General features: G+C 44.1%; 1 protein-coding gene across 1 annotated transcript in view; it reads left to right on the top strand.

Moving 5' to 3' along the window:
* Window positions 1-17343, top strand: part of Catspere (catsper channel auxiliary subunit epsilon) — a 109890-nt gene that overhangs the window by 78175 nt on the left and 14372 nt on the right. Inside the window, exons 11-15 of the mRNA XM_036202635.1 lie at window positions 705-757; window positions 4513-4563; window positions 6480-6513; window positions 6581-6660; window positions 12426-12525. Coding sequence (XP_036058528.1) covers window positions 705-757; window positions 4513-4563; window positions 6480-6513; window positions 6581-6660; window positions 12426-12525 — 318 coding nt within the window. The remainder of the gene's footprint in view (window positions 1-704; window positions 758-4512; window positions 4564-6479; window positions 6514-6580; window positions 6661-12425; window positions 12526-17343) is intronic.

The following is a 17343-nucleotide window of genomic DNA, read 5'->3' as shown; positions in this document are numbered from 1 at the left end:
TGGTTCTTTTAATGTTGCCCTTTTCCATGTGGAATGTCTATGATGTCACTGCTGCCTTTCTCACTGAATGCAAGAGTTTCTCCTGGTAAGCACCAGCTGTGTTAATAAGGCCTCTCACAGTCCGGCAGACGTTGTGCTGGCTGCTAAGCAACCGTATCCTCGGTAGTTCGTATACACACTGGGAATGTGGAAACACACGGCGCCTGTAAATCACAGCACGTGGAAGGAAACAGAAGGATATCACACATGTGAGGTTAGGGTGTTTAAAACAAATATCCATAGGTCTGGTTTGTAGCCTATCAGAAGCTGACCTGCTACTCCTTTGAACAGAGACTAGCGCTGTGTAAACCAGACGTAGCAAAGCAAGAGAAGGTGCTGCATGTGAGGCTACTCAGTTCCCTGACAAATTACTGCGTGAATGAAGTACATTATAGATGCCATTATAGATGCTGCAAGCATGGAGTTGGTAGGCAGAGGCACAAGATGAGATCCAATGGGGCTCACCTCCAAGGTACCTCATTAGGTATATGCAAATACTCTAAAATCTGGGATACTTCTGGTGCCCCACGCGTTTCAGATAAGGGATATTCAGTCTTTGTTTCTAATCTAAAATGCAATAACTGTGTTTGGCTCTAGAGCTAGCTAGCTCAGGTCGTGCGAGTCCGAGTCGCTGAATTCACTTTGTAAAATTGCTTCATTTTCAGGTGTTTGAAATTGCTGTTGGATGTGATGCAGATAAGTACATTCAGGTTAAAGGGCAAGTATATCCCTTCCATTGGTTGGGTCTTACTCTTAAGCTGTAAAGCAAATGGTGCATGGAGTGGTAATCATCAGTTGAAAACACCAGTCCCTAACTGGCATGTTCATGATGAAATCTGAAGTTGAACAGGAACTGGTGTCCAGCTCTGGTTTGTTTGAATATTTTGTTTGATGTGTATGAGTGTTTTGCCTGCATATATATGTACACTGCATGCTTGCCTGGTGCTCTAAGAATCCAGAAGAGGGCATCGAGTCCCCTAAAACTAGAGTTACAGACAGTTGTAAGCCACCAAGGGGGTGCTGCAATCAGACCTAGGTCCTCTATAAGAGCAGCCCGTGCTTGTAACCCCCGAGCCAGTTCTCTAGACTCTGGTTTGAAATGATTGCCAAGTCACATATACATTTGAGGCAGCATCTCTTTGGATGCCACTGTGGTAGTTTGAATGTAACTGGCCCCCCATAAGCTCATAGGGAGTGGCACTATTAGGAGGTGTGGCCTTGTTGGAGGAAGTGTGTCACTGTGGAGGTGGGCTTTGAGGCCTCATATATGCTCAAGCCACATCCAGTGTCTCAGTTCACTTCCTGTTGCCTGTAGGTCCACATGTAAACCTCTCAGCTCCTTCTCCAGCACCATGTCTGCCTGCATGATGCCATGTCCCACCATAATGATGATGATGGACTTTAACTACTGAACTATAAACCACCCAATGAAATGTTTTCTTCTATAAGAGTTGTGGTGGTCATGGTGTCTCTTCACAGCAATAGGAAGCCTGACTAAGACAGCCACTTTCCCTCCTCACAAGCCGGTCTCTGTGTTTGCTGTTACCTTGCAGTCTGCAGCACAGTCTCAGAAAACAAGAGGGAGAAGCCCTTCCCCTACTTTCCTTCCTACTTAAACCACTCACGATTTTCCCCTCATCAGAGAGTTGTCTACACCTGTGCTAGAGAGGCTTCTTCCTGCACTCTTTCCTGGATAGGTTTATTATTATTATTATTATTATTATTATTATTATTATTATTATTATTATAACCTAACAGAACCACCAACGATTCCCTCAGAGCATCCTAAGGTCTGAATTTCCTCCCCCTCACAATGAGACACACTGTGCTGCCCGTGTGTAAAGCTGTCTTCTGAATGGTAGAGAATCTGAGTCAACACATACAAGAATGTTTGACTGAGGTCCAGTGCTTAATGAAGACAACAGCTTCCTTTGTGAGGGTGGGAGTGTGAAGTGTGAATGGTTGGAGGTCATGGATTTACATCTTAGTATTTAGGAAATGGCTTGCTCTAGTCCAAAACAAGTGTCTATTCCTAGCTCCCAAATAATTACCTGGAGACTTATTCTTACTTTTGAATGCCTAGGTTTGTTTCTAGCCAGCTTTTCTTTCCACCTACCTTTTGCCTCTGGGCTTTTACATTTCTACATGTCTATCTTAATTTCTCACTCTGTGGCTGGCCCTTGGCATCCTCCTCCTCTTCTCCCACTTCTCACTCTCCCTTCTTCTTTTGTCTTATAGTTGTTCTCTCTGCCTGGCAGCCTCACCAGTTCTCTCTCCTGCCTCGCTGTTGGTCACGCCGCTCTTTACTAGACCAATCAGGTGTTTTAGACAGTAAAAGTAACACGGCTTCACAGAGTTAAACAAGTTCTGTACCGCTAATGCCCTGGCATATTTTGCAGGCATGACAGCTTGTAGGTCAAAGGTTTTGTGGCTGGGTTGGTTTCCATATTTCTCTTTCGGTAGCCTGCGAAGTATCTTTCCACGCCAAAGAGACTAGAATGTAGGGGTGAAGGTTCCATGTAGGCACCAATTCAACTTCTCCACATTTAGTGAATTGTGTAGATGTTGTCCTCAGCAATGGGGCCCCCACTGTCAGTTTTCAGAGATCAACCTTTTGGCTTAATATCAGCCTGGGTTGTTTTGGGAGTTCCATGAGACTCACTTGGCTAATAACTCAATTGAATGCAACCTTGCCTGGCTACAAGAGATGGCCAGTTAAGACTCCATGTTCCCCATTACTAGAAGTCCTCATTAAGGACCACCTTCAGTTATCCCAGCAAGTTTCCACTGTACTAGGTTTCCACATGACACCCCAATGTCCCCAATTCCAACCAGCTCTCCCTGTACTCTCTCCCTCCATCCCATCTCCTCCTCCCGCTCCAATCCCTACCTGTCGTCCCCCGTCTACCACAAAAATCTATTCTATTTCTCCTTCCCAGGGAGATCCATGGTTTGGATAAGGGTTTGTCTATCTTGTTGATTTTCACAAAGAACCAATTGTGGTTCATTGATCCTTTGTATTCTGTTTTGGAGAGTATGACGGCTGTGTGTTGCCTGTTTTCCTGGTCTGTTCAGCTAGTGTGTTCACAGGGAGTGGCTGCTGGTGTTGGAGGCTGGGATGCAGTGACAAAAGAGGAGAGAGAGGTTCAGTCCATAAGGGGATGGTCTGTGGGATCCACAGGAGATGTGGGCAGTGGGGAAGGAAGCTGCAGCTGGTGTTCCATTATAGCTTTGATGAGACTCTGCCTTTGGCCTTTTGTGAATATTTGTGTACACATTTTTATTGAAACACACTTTAGATTGCTTCAGGTTTGCACTACAAAATGAAGATGCTGGATCACATGTCAGTCTGATCTTTAATTTATTGAGGAACTGCCAAACCATTGCCCACAATGGCTGTACCATGGTTACAGTACTGCCTCCTATGTATGGAGGCCCCAATTTCTCCATACCCTCTCCAAGATTTGTTGCTTTCTGTTTTGTGTTTCACTTGTTATTAGATAAAATTGTATTTGCTGTGTATAACATGGTGTTTTGATGTCATTGTGGAATGACTATATCTAGCTAATTAATGTTTGCATTGTCTCCCATAGTTATCACTCTGTAGTGAGAACACTTCTGTTGTCTTAGCAGCTATATTAGTCAGAGTTCTCTAGAGTAACAGAACTTATAGAATGAATCTACACAGAGAGAGAAAGGGGACTTGTTAGAATGACTTACATGCTGTGGTCCAGCTAATCCAACAAAGACTGCCTATGAATATAAGGTCCAAGAATCCAGTAGTTGTTCAGTCCACACAGCTGGATGTCTCAGCTGGTCTTCAGTATATGCTGGAATCCTGAAGAAGTAGGCTGTAATGCCAGTGAGGGGATGGTCTTGCTAACGAGGCAAGAGCAAGCCAGCAAAGAGAAAAAGCAGAAGGCATGGCCCAAATTGGAGGTGGACCTTACCACCTCAAAAGATCTGGATTAAAGGTGTGTCTTCCTGCCTCAAAGATCCAGAGTAGAAGTGGATCTTCTCATTTCAAATTAAGCAAAAAATCCCTCAAAGATGTGCCCCTCCATGGGGGCAGGTGTAGTAAATTCCAGATGTAGTCAAGTTGTCAACCATTGTGTGTTGCCATCACAGCAGGCTTCAAAAACCTCAATATATGGTTAACTATGGTCACAATGTGACATAATAAACCTCTGATACTTAATCCTACCTAATTGATCATTGTAGATTTTTAACATTCTCTTCTCCTTTATTTCTTCTAATATTTTAATAAGTATGTACAAAATATGAGGTAAATCAGAAAAGTTTGTGAAAATGATTTTTTTAAATAGAAATGCTAAGGCCACAAACTGATCCCAGAGACTTTAGTAAATTAATTATGTAACAATCTCCAGTTTCAGAACCACTGGGTTCAATGATGAATTGTTTACACATCTATGAGGAATGACCTTACAACTCCACTATGTTTTATTTTTGTAGATTTAATAGAACTGAATGTCATCGCCGTGATTTTTCTTATATGATTGACAAGTAAGAAATATTTTTAACATAAGCATATTAATGTACAGCTAGTAGTTCATAATCAGCTAGTACTTTGTGGTGGAAATACCACTGGCATGCATGTATTCGGCTTGGCAGTTTCCAAATTTAAAAAAAAAAAAAAAAAAAGCTGGAGATATAACCTTTAACCTTCTCTGAAACACGTACAAGCACACTTATCATTGTCCTCTCTGGTTCAATTCAGTAAACAAAGAAAGTATCATTTAGTCTCAAATCTCATATTGTTCCTAGTGTTCCTTCTCATTTAAGGAAGACAAATAGAATATTTCCCACCTTCCTTTTCTACATGACTCTGTAATTACCTAGTTAGAACTTACAGACATCTCTTGAGTTCACAGAGGAAGAAGATTCCATTACAGGAATAAATTGAAATTAGGGAATTACCTGGGGCTTTAAAATAGACTACAGGGGCCTAGAGAGATAGTTCAATGAGTAAAGTCCCCCAAACCCATGGAGTTCCAGGCACAGTAATATTTACCTTAAATCTCAGGGCACCTACAGTGAGATCAGGAAAAGAAACACGAGATTCTTTTTTTTTTTTTTTTATCAGAGCTGAGGACCGAACCCAGGGCCTTGTGCTTGCTAGGTGAGCGCTCTACCACTGAGCTAAATCCACAACCCTGAAACAAGAGATTCTTGCAGACCAGCTAGACTGGCATACTCAGTGGCAAACAGCAGTAAAAAGACCCTGTCATAGGCAATATGGATAACCTGGGCCAACACCAGTGGGTGTCCTTTGACCTCTGTATGCATGCCATGGTATATATGTTTCTGTACTCATACAAATGTATATATACACACTCACATACATCATACATGTACAGTAAATAAGTCAATTAATTAAAATACACATCTAAAGTAGGCATGTGGTTCAGTGGTAGAGTACTGGCCAGGCATGACAAAACACACACACACACACACATACACACACACACACACACACACACACACACACACACACACACAAGACATGGGAGCACACATCCATAATCCCAGCATTTTCAAGGTGAAGGCTCAAAGAGTTTGAAGACAGCCTGGGCATCAAGAGACCTTGTCTTTAAAAACAAAGTATGTTGTTTCTGACTCCTTCATTTAGTAATTGTGGTGATTTAAATGAGAACGGCCCCCATAGGCTCATATAATGCAATACTCAGTAACCAGTGAGTGGAACTGTCTGGGGAGGATCAGGAGGTGTGGTCTTATTGGAGGAGGTGTGTCACTGGGAGTGGGCTCTGAGGTTCCCAAAGCCCATACAAGACCCAGTCTCTCTCTCTCTCTCTCTCTCTCTCTCTCTCTCTCTCTCTCTCTCTCTCTCTCTCTCTCTCTCAGCCTGCTGCCTGTGGATCGGGTTATAAACTCTAAGCTATGGCTCCAGTACCATGCCTGTCTGCTCCCCACCATGATGTTCACAATTAGCCCTCTGAAACTGTCAGCAAGCCCCCAATTAAATGCTTTTTAAAGAATAAGTCTTGCCTTGGCCACGGTGTCTCTTCACATAAATAGGAAGTGACTAGGATAGTGATGTTCTGGGGACATGGTTTTGGGATAACACAGCGAATACAGACTTTCCAACCACGGATCCTTCTCACTATTGAAACAGGGTTTGCAATCTTGAATCAAGTTTCACACAAGTTCTGAAAATGGTTCCATGTCTCCAAATGAAAGACAGTGGCCTGTGCCTGGTTGATTGTTGGTGGATGTGAGACTGTATTTACAGAGATGGCAAAAGACATGGAAAGTGCCAGTTTGTAGGAAGCACTTGCTAGTTTAGAATCCTGTTTCTCTACTTGGCTTTTATGACCAGCCTAAATAAACTATGCTTTTATTTTTTCAATCAGAAAGGAGCAAGAATAAGCAGATAATAACAGGTGTCTTTTTTTCCACAGGGAATATCTGAGAGATAGTCCACCTGAAAATATGGTAAGAAAAGCATACTTTTTGTCACTGGGATAAATGGACACAAACTAAAGCATTTTTCTTTTTCTAGAAAGTCAGGTATGATGTGGGAAAATATGGCTGCCCTCAGAGACTTGAATTCAATGATCCATTTCACCCTGTGATAGAGCTGTAAGTTTATACCCACCTAGGAAATTAATTTGTGTGCTGGAGAGATAGTTCAGCTGTTAAGAGTGATTTCTGCTCTTACAGAGGACCTGAGTTCAGTTCCCAGCACCCACACAATGACTCACGACCACCTGTAATTCCCGGTGCAGGGGGTCTGATACCCTATTCTGGCTTCTTCAGACTTAGGGGATGACTTGGGCTGAGAAGGGCTTGGCTTCTCTCTGGTGGAGAGGGCAGCAGTGGTGGTACCTCACTTGAGATGTCCTGCTGGGGCCAGAAGGCTTCTTCTAGCATGCTAGCTTCCCCACCCAGAGTACTTCTAAGGTTATACCCTGTGCCCTCTCCTACCTACATCATGAAGCCACAATCACTCATCAAAACCACTATGCATGGCCCTAGTCCTTGCGAGTATTAACCTTCTAGTTTTCCCGGGCACTGAGACTCTCCTTCCCCTACTGAGACCTAGTTTTGGTTTTGTTTCCTTGTTTTATGATGCTTATTTTTCCAGGAGTAAAAATAAGTAAACAATAAACATCAAAAAGCATACGTTCTATCCCAGTAAAGCATGCTCTTCAGTTCAGATCATCATCATTCATTGCCCACTTTCCACCAACTACCACACCAAATACTGGCCAGGCGGTGGTGGTGCACACCTTTAATCCCAGCACTCGGGAGGCAGAGGCAGGTGGATCTCTGTGAGTTCAAGGCCAGCCTGGTCTACAGAGTAAGATCCAGGACAGGCACCAAAACTACACAGAGAAACCCTGTCTCGGGGGAAAAAAAAAAAAAAAACGAAAACCAACCAACCAACAAACAAAAAACCTGTACCAAATACTCTGCAAGTACTGTGCCAAGCACAAGATTCAAGGACAGGCTCTCTACCCTAAAAGATGGACCAAAGAGACACAAGAGCTGATATGCCAAGTTGAGTTATAGACAAGAATGAAATGGGTATCAGGTATTGGAACTCAAAAGGAAAGAATCCACCCCAGAATTCTATGAGGAATGATAGGCTCTGAGAGATATTCTGAAAACGTGCACTGGATCCTAAAGGATAACAACTAGCTGGACCTGAAGGAAAGGTGGAAAGGGGAAGGGTAGCAGTGAATCCCTCTGGGTAAGCTTTCAAGCCAGAGGAGCGCTTTGAGGGAGAAAATGTGTAAACACACAACGCTGGGCCACAAGTCAAGGGAAAGCATCAGCAGAAGGGGCAGGAAGCTGTTCCGGAGAGTCGAGGCCATGCAAGGCTTCCCTTCCCTTCTTCCAAAACAGTCCAGCGAGTGAGTGAGTGCTTGAGCTGGGTCTCTCTGGATTCTAGGGAGAGGAGTCTGAGTAGGGAGACCTGTTGGGAAAATGATATTTAGGAGGGTGGGGAATGATAGAAAAGGTACCATGGACCAGGAAGTTCATCTGTGCTACAAACTAGTGATTGTAACCAGAGAGAGTTGACTGATGGTTGATATGTGAGTGGTAAGGGAGAGGATGATGACGAATGAGTCAAAGGTGACATCAATCAAATGTCAACTACACGTCATCTATACATCTTTAAGCATCTGTACCATGCCCTCTTAGTCACCACATGTCTAACTTCTATTGTTGTGATGAAACATCATGACCAAAAGCAACTTGGGGAAGAAAAGGTTTGTTTCAGCATACAGTTTGTAGTCCATCATCCACAGAAGTGAGAGCAGAAACTCAAGCCGAGTAGGAACGTGGAGGCAGGAGCTGATGCAGAGGCTATGGAAGAGTGCTGCATACTGTCTTGCTCCTCATGACTTGCTCAGCCTGCTTTTTTATAGCAACTCAGGACCACTAGCATGGAGGTGGCACTGTCCACAGTGAGCTGGACCATCCTACATCAATCGGCTTGCACAGAGACCAATCTGATGGCTGCATTTCCCTAATTGAGCCTTCCTTCCCCCAAATGAACCTAGTCTGTGTCAATTTAACATAAAACCTAGCCAGCACAGCATAGGTGAACTGTCTAAAGCCTGTCTCTCCCCTTAGGAAAGAGGTTGACAGTCCTTTTACTAATTAAGAACATTGATCCTGATTGCTCCCCTCTGTCTCCCAGATTGTCTCTCCCCTCTCTATCAGAGTCCTCTGAGGACCAGAGCACATAGACTGAATATATATTAAAAGGGAGTTTACTTGACTGGCTTACAAGATAAGGCCTGGGTATTCCAGCAATGGCTGTCTTCACACTGAAGACACTGAGAACCCAGAAGCCACACGGTCTAGGAGATGGGATGTCTCACAGTCCTGGTCTAGCACTGAAGTCCTGGAGGTCTCCCAGAAAGCCACGGTCTTCAGTCCACATTGGAAGGCTGAAGAGGCTGAGAGCACTGGCCCCAGCAAAGGAAGACTCTCACTAGTAGAGCAAACAAGGCCAGTGAACACAGCACCAAGACACAAGGGCAAAGAGGTGAAAAGTGAAAGCTGGCCCTTGGTCCTCCTTACATCTGGGCAGCTGCTGGAAGATACTATCCACCTTCCGGGTGGTAACCAAGAAAATCCTTCACAGGCATGCTTGGAGATTAACCTGAACTAAATTCATCCCTCACCTGTGTGCCCAGAGGCTTGCCTCACGGATGATTCTAGATCCTGGGGAGGTGACAATCAATATCAGCCATCACGCCCTCTCTACTAGATCACCATGCAAATGTGTACAACACAAAGAACCCTCCTGATTGAACTGCAGCCACTGTGTACATGGTCACCAACTCTTGCCTTGTTCTCTCCCAATGTCCCTCTGTCTAGCTTTTATGCTACCCTAAACACAGATAATCAAAGACCTAGTTAATAGAATGCATCATCCCCAAGTTTAGAATATGCAGATCAGTAATGAGGTCTCTCCAATTCCCAAAGCTGAATTTCCATAGAATGATTACCAACTGTTGGGAATTTATCTGCCAATTAGAGACATCCCTGCATTCTCAGATTTAATTAGAATTCTATTCCACACTAATGAAAATTTATTAAAACAAGCAAGCTCATGTAAGCAAGGCTTTCTGTCACATAGTCACAATGAAGCAAAACCCCAAATGATAGGTCATGCAATGCACACTTGGTACACAGGATGGCACTGTGGCTCTTTGCACTAACTGTCCTGGTACCATTGAGCTCTTTCTGTCCTTGAGCAAGATACAACTTTACACCTAATTCTAAAAAAAGGCAAGGAAGGAAGGAAGGAAGGAAGGAAGGAAGGAAGGAAGGAAGGAAGGAAGGAAAGAAGGAGAAGGAAGGAAGGAAAAAGAAAGAAAGAGAGAGAGAGAGAGAGAAAGAAAGAAAGAAAAGAAAGAAAGAAAGAAAGAAAGAAAGAAAGAAAGACTGATTGATTTGTGGGGAGAGGGCGTCAGGTATCAGAGCCAGTTCTCTCCTTCCACTTTGCGGTTCCAGGGATCAAACTCAGGACACCAGGCTCTGTAGCACATGCAGAGCTCTGCCTGACCAGCCATTTCATCTCATCAGCTCCTAAGTCTTAGTAAATCAGGAGTTCTGCCGCTTGCTCACACAAGATACAAATGCTTCCACCCACACTGTGAGCTTGAGAGCTTCGCTCCTCCTGAGTGTCCTCACACTCTTCTGTGGCGAGGGGCCAGAGCACTCACGTGAGCTTTCCATTTTTCTGTGATTTTTCCCTAGCCTGGACACCACGCAGCTGCTCTCCGTCACGCCTGTTTAGGAACTGAGCTTCAAAGCTCTTTACGGTTTCTCAGAACCAGTAAACACAGAAACAAACACGGCTCCCCAAGTACTGCTTTCTAACGCTGAAGTTGTTGAGAACGAGACAGTGAGACAGTACCAGATCAGGCGAGCCAGTGTCAGGGAGCCGCAAACTTCAACCAACCCGAGAGCCAGGTTCAATAGCTTCAAAGTGAAGCAGAGATCTGGGCAGGGAACAAAGAGATGCTGTCAAGGATCTAGTATTTTTTGTAAATCAACACAGAGCTAACAAATGATAAACTGTATTTGAAAAGAGTGCAAGAATCAGCAGCCTGGAAGCAAGAACTCGACACTCAAGTCTGAGTCTCCGGGGAAATGTCCATCCAATGAGTTTATAAGGACAATTTCATTCGGAAACGTGAGCAATAAAGAGCAAGGAAAGTCTGTAATCACAGCAGTTGGGAGCTAGAGGTAGGGGGCTCAGGAGTTCAAGGCCATCCTCAGCTACATAGTGGGTCGGAGGACAGCTAGCCTGAGCCCGTGAGACTCTCAGAAAAAGAAAGAGAGGGAGGGAGGGAGGGAGGGAGGGAGGGAGGGAGGGAGGGAGGGAGGGGCAGGGGGGAGTGGGGAGAAGGAGGTGGAGAGAGGGGAGTGTAGTTAGAGTTTTCCTGCCTGGCCCAGTCAGGACAAATCTCTCTTACCCGCCAGTCCCACAGTCGCTCAGACCCAACCAGGAAAGCACACAGAAACTTACATTGTTTAGAAACTGTATGGCCGTGGCAGGCTTCTTGTTACCTACTTCTTCTATCTTAAATGAACCCATTTCTGTTAGTCTATACTTTGCCACATGGCTTGTGGCTTACCAGTGTCTTTACATGTCGCTTGTCATGGCGGCGGCTGGCGGTGTCTCTCCCCAGCCTTCTACTTCCCAGAATCCTCTTCTCTCTTGTCCCGCCTATACTTCCTGCCTGGCCACTGGCCAATCAGAACTTTATTTATACAGAGTGATATCCACAGCAGGGGAGCAATAATTGGTGGAGAAGGAAGCTATGTAACCATCTGTATGGTCATGAGTTCTACAATGCAAAGGTGTAAATTTATTAATAACAACTTTACCTTTGCTCTTGAGTGTTTTTTTTTTCTTCATATAAAGTACCAGATCTCCTTTTAAACTCCTTGGGTCTAAGGGAACTACCCTCAGCTTGGTGGGGCTGGTATGTCCGGTCCCAGCATCACAAGGGAGTAACCTGTCCATGTAGGAGTGTGACAATGTCTGCTGCTGCTGTGGAGATGACTGTCTCCCAGCCCCACCTCAGCTCTTCCGATTCAGCCCGCTTTCCAGCTGGCCCCTCCTGAGAAGTCTGCACAGTTCCACCTTCACTCCAGGAACTCCACCACAGGATATGTGATCTCACGATACCAAGAGACCCTTGTCTTGTCCTTCCTCCCATCTTATTTCCTGTCTTTCTCCATGTTACCAGGGCCCCGTCTATGCCCAGCTCATCAATCTGTGGCAATGAGGAAAAGTTATGGTTCCAATTTCTCTTCTTCTTTACTGTTAGGTTTTTATTTTGAATGACATCTACTGTCTGGGACTGGACATGGTGGTGTACACCTGTAATCTTAGCACTTGAAAGGTGGAAACATGAAGAGCAGGAGTTCAAGTCCAGCCTTGGCTACACAATAAACCCAAAAGTTCAAGATGGTTGTGGGCTGCACAAGATCCTGTCTCAAAACAAGGCTCTCTTATTTCACTCAGTGGGGGAAAATAACGCAGCCATTAGATACAATTATATCACAGATAAACACTTGTAGGAGTTGGTGAGTTCCAGTAATTTCCCCAGGATCCCAAAGCTAGTAAGTGATAAAGACAAGATTCGACCACTCTAAATGGCATATGCTTGTGATCCCAGCACTTGGGAGTGGAGACAGAGGACCAGGGGTTCAAGGTCATCCTTCACTACATAGTAAGCTTGAGGCCTACCTGGGCTATATACGACCCTATCTCAAAACACAGAAAGGATTTAAGCCTAAGCCCGTCTGACGTGGAGCTGCAGGCGCTGTTTGACACTCAACTGCTGGTTTTTTGTTTGTTGTTTCAGGTATGATGAAAACGGCTTTATTAAAATAGTCGAAGCAAATTTTATTGTGTGGGAAATCCATGGCCGGAATGACTATACCTTTAATTATACTATGAAGCAGGTACGACATTTTTTGAATTTAAACAGAACTTAGCATGCAATTAAACATATTCTTCTGATTTTCGATTTATATGTAAATTAAGGGAAGTGAACCAGGCCATAGTAAGTAAAAGATTACATCAACTCTGTATTAAAGTCAATGACTACTGAGACTCATTTCTGAAAAAGGGGCTGTTGTCCCATAAAACAGGCAGAAGAATGGTCAAAAAAACAAAACAATGTAACAGCAGGATGATGCAATTATATGTGAGTATTTCCTTTTCTGTCGGAATTCTGTTCACTGTTTAATTATTTATAGGTCTGCCTTTGGCTTTAAGACATTGGTACTAAATCAAATGGGTGCTCTTTTTTTTAAAAAAAATAAGATTTATTTATTTATTACGTATACAGTGTTCTGTTTACATGCATCCCTGCAGGCCAGAAGAGGGAGCCAGATCTCATTACAGATGGTTGTGAGCCACCATGTGGGTGCTGGGAGTTGAACTCAGGACCTCTGGAAGAACAGCCAGTGTTCTTAACCTCTGAGCCATCTCTCCAGCCCCAAATGGGTGCTGTTTAGGTTCATCTTTCTCCATGCCTTTGCATCATTTGACCCTACTGACTCCTCATTCCCTTCCATCCTCCAAGACCAGCTGATGTCGGCTGGACCATCCTCCTACCCTGCCTTTTGCAATCACTCTTCCTACGCCCTGTGGGTTGTTTTTGTCTTGAAGCCTTCCCATGGATAAAGAGCCTTCTAGAAGTTGACAGCATGAATTTCCTGAGATTCCCTTGAGATCTCAGACCCAAAGAAAACCAGAGTGACTCCTTTCTATGTGACTTTTTTCTCATTAGAGATTAATTATCGGTGTGAGAACCCAGTCTTTCAATTATATAACCAAACAAATCCATCCCACCACACATTCCGCTGGGGTTGTTCAGCGTCCAATATGGAAGACCTTGTGGTCTACTTCTTTCCCATTGATACATCATTAAATTACCCGTGTGTGTGTGTGTGTGTGTGTGTGTGTGTGTGTGTGTGTGTGTTTGAACATGTGTATGAGTGTGCACACGCACATGAGTACATGTGTGTGGAGGCCAGAGGACAACCCTTTCATCCATTGCATTGCTGAGGGAGAAAAAAAAAAAAAACTAGAAACAAAGACTACATTTCCCAGACCCTGTTTTGTGGACCCATGACTGCAATGTGAGCAGGAAGTCTATCTATCATTCTCCCATGGACCTCCATACTTCCTGTCACATTATTCATTACAGTATCAGTTGTGGATGGACTAGACATGAACTGAAAGAAACAATCCAGAGGAGGAACTTCAAGGAGCCACCATGTAAACACCCGGCTTCCTAATTCATGCTTCAAGGAGAGTCACTCACAAGATATGAGTAACCAGGGACAACTGAGTTAGGCTTTGTATAATCCAGAATTAAACTTTTGATTGGGTGTGATGAGACACACCTGCAATCCTAACACTTGGGAAATGAAGAAAGGAAGACCAATTCAAAGTCATATGTAGGTATTTATCAAGTGGTAGGCTAGCCGGGGCTATCTCTGTCTCAGATAACAAATGAGCCATTTGGTTTCAGTGAAGCTGAAACAAAGTAGAACTCTTATCTAGTGTGCTGGGTTAGATTCTTAACATCACAAAGCAGGCATGGTGGCACACACCTTTAATCACAGCACTCAGGGAGGCAGAGGCAGGTGGGTCTCTGAATTTGAGGCCAGCCTGGTCTACAGAGTGAGTTCTGTGACAGCCAGAGCTACAGAGAAACCCTGTCTCAGAAAAACCAACCAACCAAACAAACAAACAAGATTCCTAACATCACACTGCAGAGAAGCAGACTTTAACAGTGCAGAGACCTGGGATTGCACAGAGCCATTAGACGTCACGGCTCACCCACTGTGCTGCAGCCTTCTTGCCAATCCTGCTCCTCCTTGACTTCCTGTTTGTCCCCACATGGCTGAGACACGATCCTGGTGAACCCTTTGCTTCTCCCTCTCCGTCATTACCAGTCTTCTCTCCATAGCTTATTCTGTCACTGGCTCTCCCCGCCCCCCCCCCCCCCCCCCGTGTGATTCCTGCACGCTGCCATGGCAACTGTAAATGCTCATCTTTCTTTTGCCCCGCCCATGCCTGTGTCTGGACTGCTGGTCACACAGACAGGACGTATATGACAATACCTGTAACTAAGCTAGCTGGATCATTCGACTACAAAAGATTTCAATCTAGTAGCTGACAATGTAAAACACTGTACCAGGCATTTGAAGAGTGTGTCCCCTCCAGGGCACAGAAGTGATTTACTTCATACAGGATCACTCAATGAGGGAAAGGCAGTCTACTGAACAAATAGTGCTGGGTAAACTGACCACACACACACACACACACACACACACACACACACAAAGTGCAGGGGCTGGAGAGATGGCTCAATGGGAGAGGATTCCAGTTCAGTTCCCAGCTCCCACAGGGTGGCTCACAACCATCTGTGACTCCAGTCCCAGGAGATCTGACCCCTTCTGGCCATGGTGGGCATTGCACATGCATGGTGCACAGACACACATTCAGGCAAACACTAATGCTCATTAAAAACAAAAAGCACAATGGAACTCTCATCTGATATCATGTGCAGACAGTAATTCAAAATGGATCTGTGGTCTAAATCTAAGACCACAAACATTTTCTTAGAAGAAAATGAGGGATTAAAAATCACCCCAAAATTGGTTTGGGCAATGATATGATATCAAGTCACAGATGAAAGAATGAGAGAGGAAGAGAAAAGAGGGGGTGAGGGAAAAGGGAAGGAAAGAAATGGGAGGAAGGGAGGGAGGGAGAGAGAGAAGCAGAAAGAGGGAAGGGATGACAAAGTGGATGTGATGAAAATCTAAAACTCGTGTATATCAAAAGACATAAGAACGCTGGGCAGTGGTGGCACACGCCTTCTGGGCCACAGAGAGAGTTCCAGGAGAGCCAGGGCTATCACACAGAGAAACCCAGTCTCAAAAACAAACAAACAACCAAAAGACACAAGAGCAGAAAGACAACCCAGAGAATGGAACAAAGCATCTGCAGATCATATATTTGATAGGAGAATTCCAGAACACACAGTAAACTCCGGTAATTCAACAACTAAACAACCCAGTTGGGGATTGGGGAGAAGGACTCCATTAGACATTTCTCCAAGGACAATGTACAAATGTCTAGTTGACAACTGAGAACATTCAGGAAATGGAAATTAGATCTACAGTGAGACACTATTTCACACACACACTAGCATCACAAGAATACAGACAAGCAATAAGCACTAGCGATGGAGGAGAAATGAGGACAGACGCATTATTGGGGTGTAAAGGGCACCTGCATGCTGGGAGACAGACAGCAGCCAATGAGATTTCAAAGCATGACCGCCGGTGCTCACCACCCATGCCTGTATGCTCAAGAGTGGAAAGAATGTTCTCCAAGACTGTAAGGAAAGGGAGAGAGGGGAATCTTGTTTAACAGCCATCAAATGGTGTATCAAAAGATGTTGAGGGATAAGACTATATAATGTGTGGAGATGCACTATCTGGTGAGGAGTGATGCCTAGAAGAGCCAGATGGTGACTGGAGAATGGAGAAGCCAGGGAGACTTTCAGAGAAGCTTGTTGGGACCCCCAGAAACAGTCCAGATTGGTGTGTGTTTGTTTGTTTGTTTGTTTTGTTTTGTTTTGTTTTTTAGCTGAGGATCGAACCCAGGGCCTTGTGCTTTCTAGGCAAGCGCTCTACCACTGAGCTAAATCCCCAACCTGTTTGTTTGTTTGTTTTTTAATTAGGGGTAGAGGGGTTTTGCAGTTGTGTGTGTTTGTTTTGGCATCTGTGTTTCATTTTTTTCAGGTTCAGAAGGGTTTAAAATAAAAGGAAGGGAGGGTTGGGGATTTAGCTCAGTGGTAGGGCGCTTGCCTAGCAAGCTCAAGGCCCTGGGTTTGGTCCTCAGCTCTGGAAAAAATGAATAAATAAATAAATAAATAAATAAACAAACAAACAAATAAATAAATAAAAGGAAGGGGTTTGTGCTATGGAAAACAGTCTGATAATTCTTCCTAAAATTCTACAGAAATTCTCACATGATCTAGCAACTCCAGTTTCACAGGGAGGCCCAACGGATACAGCTCACCATCAAGCCTGCGACCTGAGTTCAGTCCCCCCAGGACCCACACAGTGGCAGGAAGGAACCCACAAGTTGTCTGTCCTCTGGCATCCACATTCACCCTACAGCATGCACTTGCACACATGTACACATGCACACACAAATGTAATTGTTAAAAAAGAATTAAAAGCAAGGACTCGGATACTTATATACCACTCTACATGATAACAAAAAAAAAAGAAACAGTCAGCTTGAGGAACCAATGGATAAAATGTATTCTACGGTTCCAGTGGGCTGTGGCCTAGCTGTAAAAAGGAAGGAAATTCTCACACATGTTATGCCATGGATGGCCTGTGAGGGCATTATGCTAAATGAAACAAAGCTAGTTGCAGGCAAATACTGAACTATTCTGCTTGTAAACATTAGTTAGTTTAAAAAAAAAAATCAGCAGAAAGTAAAATTTGGTTGCCAGGGACCGCAGGGAGAAAGGAGTGAGGATCTGTTTGACTCAGTGCTGGCAGTGGGCGTGGTTACACACTGGGAACGAACCTGATGTCACTGAATTGAACATTTTCAGTGTTTAAAACTATTGCATTTAAGGAGTGAAAAAGAAAACCGTACTTTATTTAAATGAAAGTTTTTTTTAAAGACAAATTGTTCAGTGGTATCAAGATATATTAGATACTCCAAAACAAGCCAAT

Source organism: Onychomys torridus, chromosome 11 (assembly GCF_903995425.1).
Source record: "Onychomys torridus chromosome 11, mOncTor1.1, whole genome shotgun sequence".
Classification (NCBI taxonomy): Eukaryota; Metazoa; Chordata; class Mammalia; order Rodentia; family Cricetidae; genus Onychomys; species Onychomys torridus.
The sequence above is the reverse complement of the archived record's forward strand: the minus strand, read 5'-3'. Positions and strand labels throughout refer to the sequence as shown.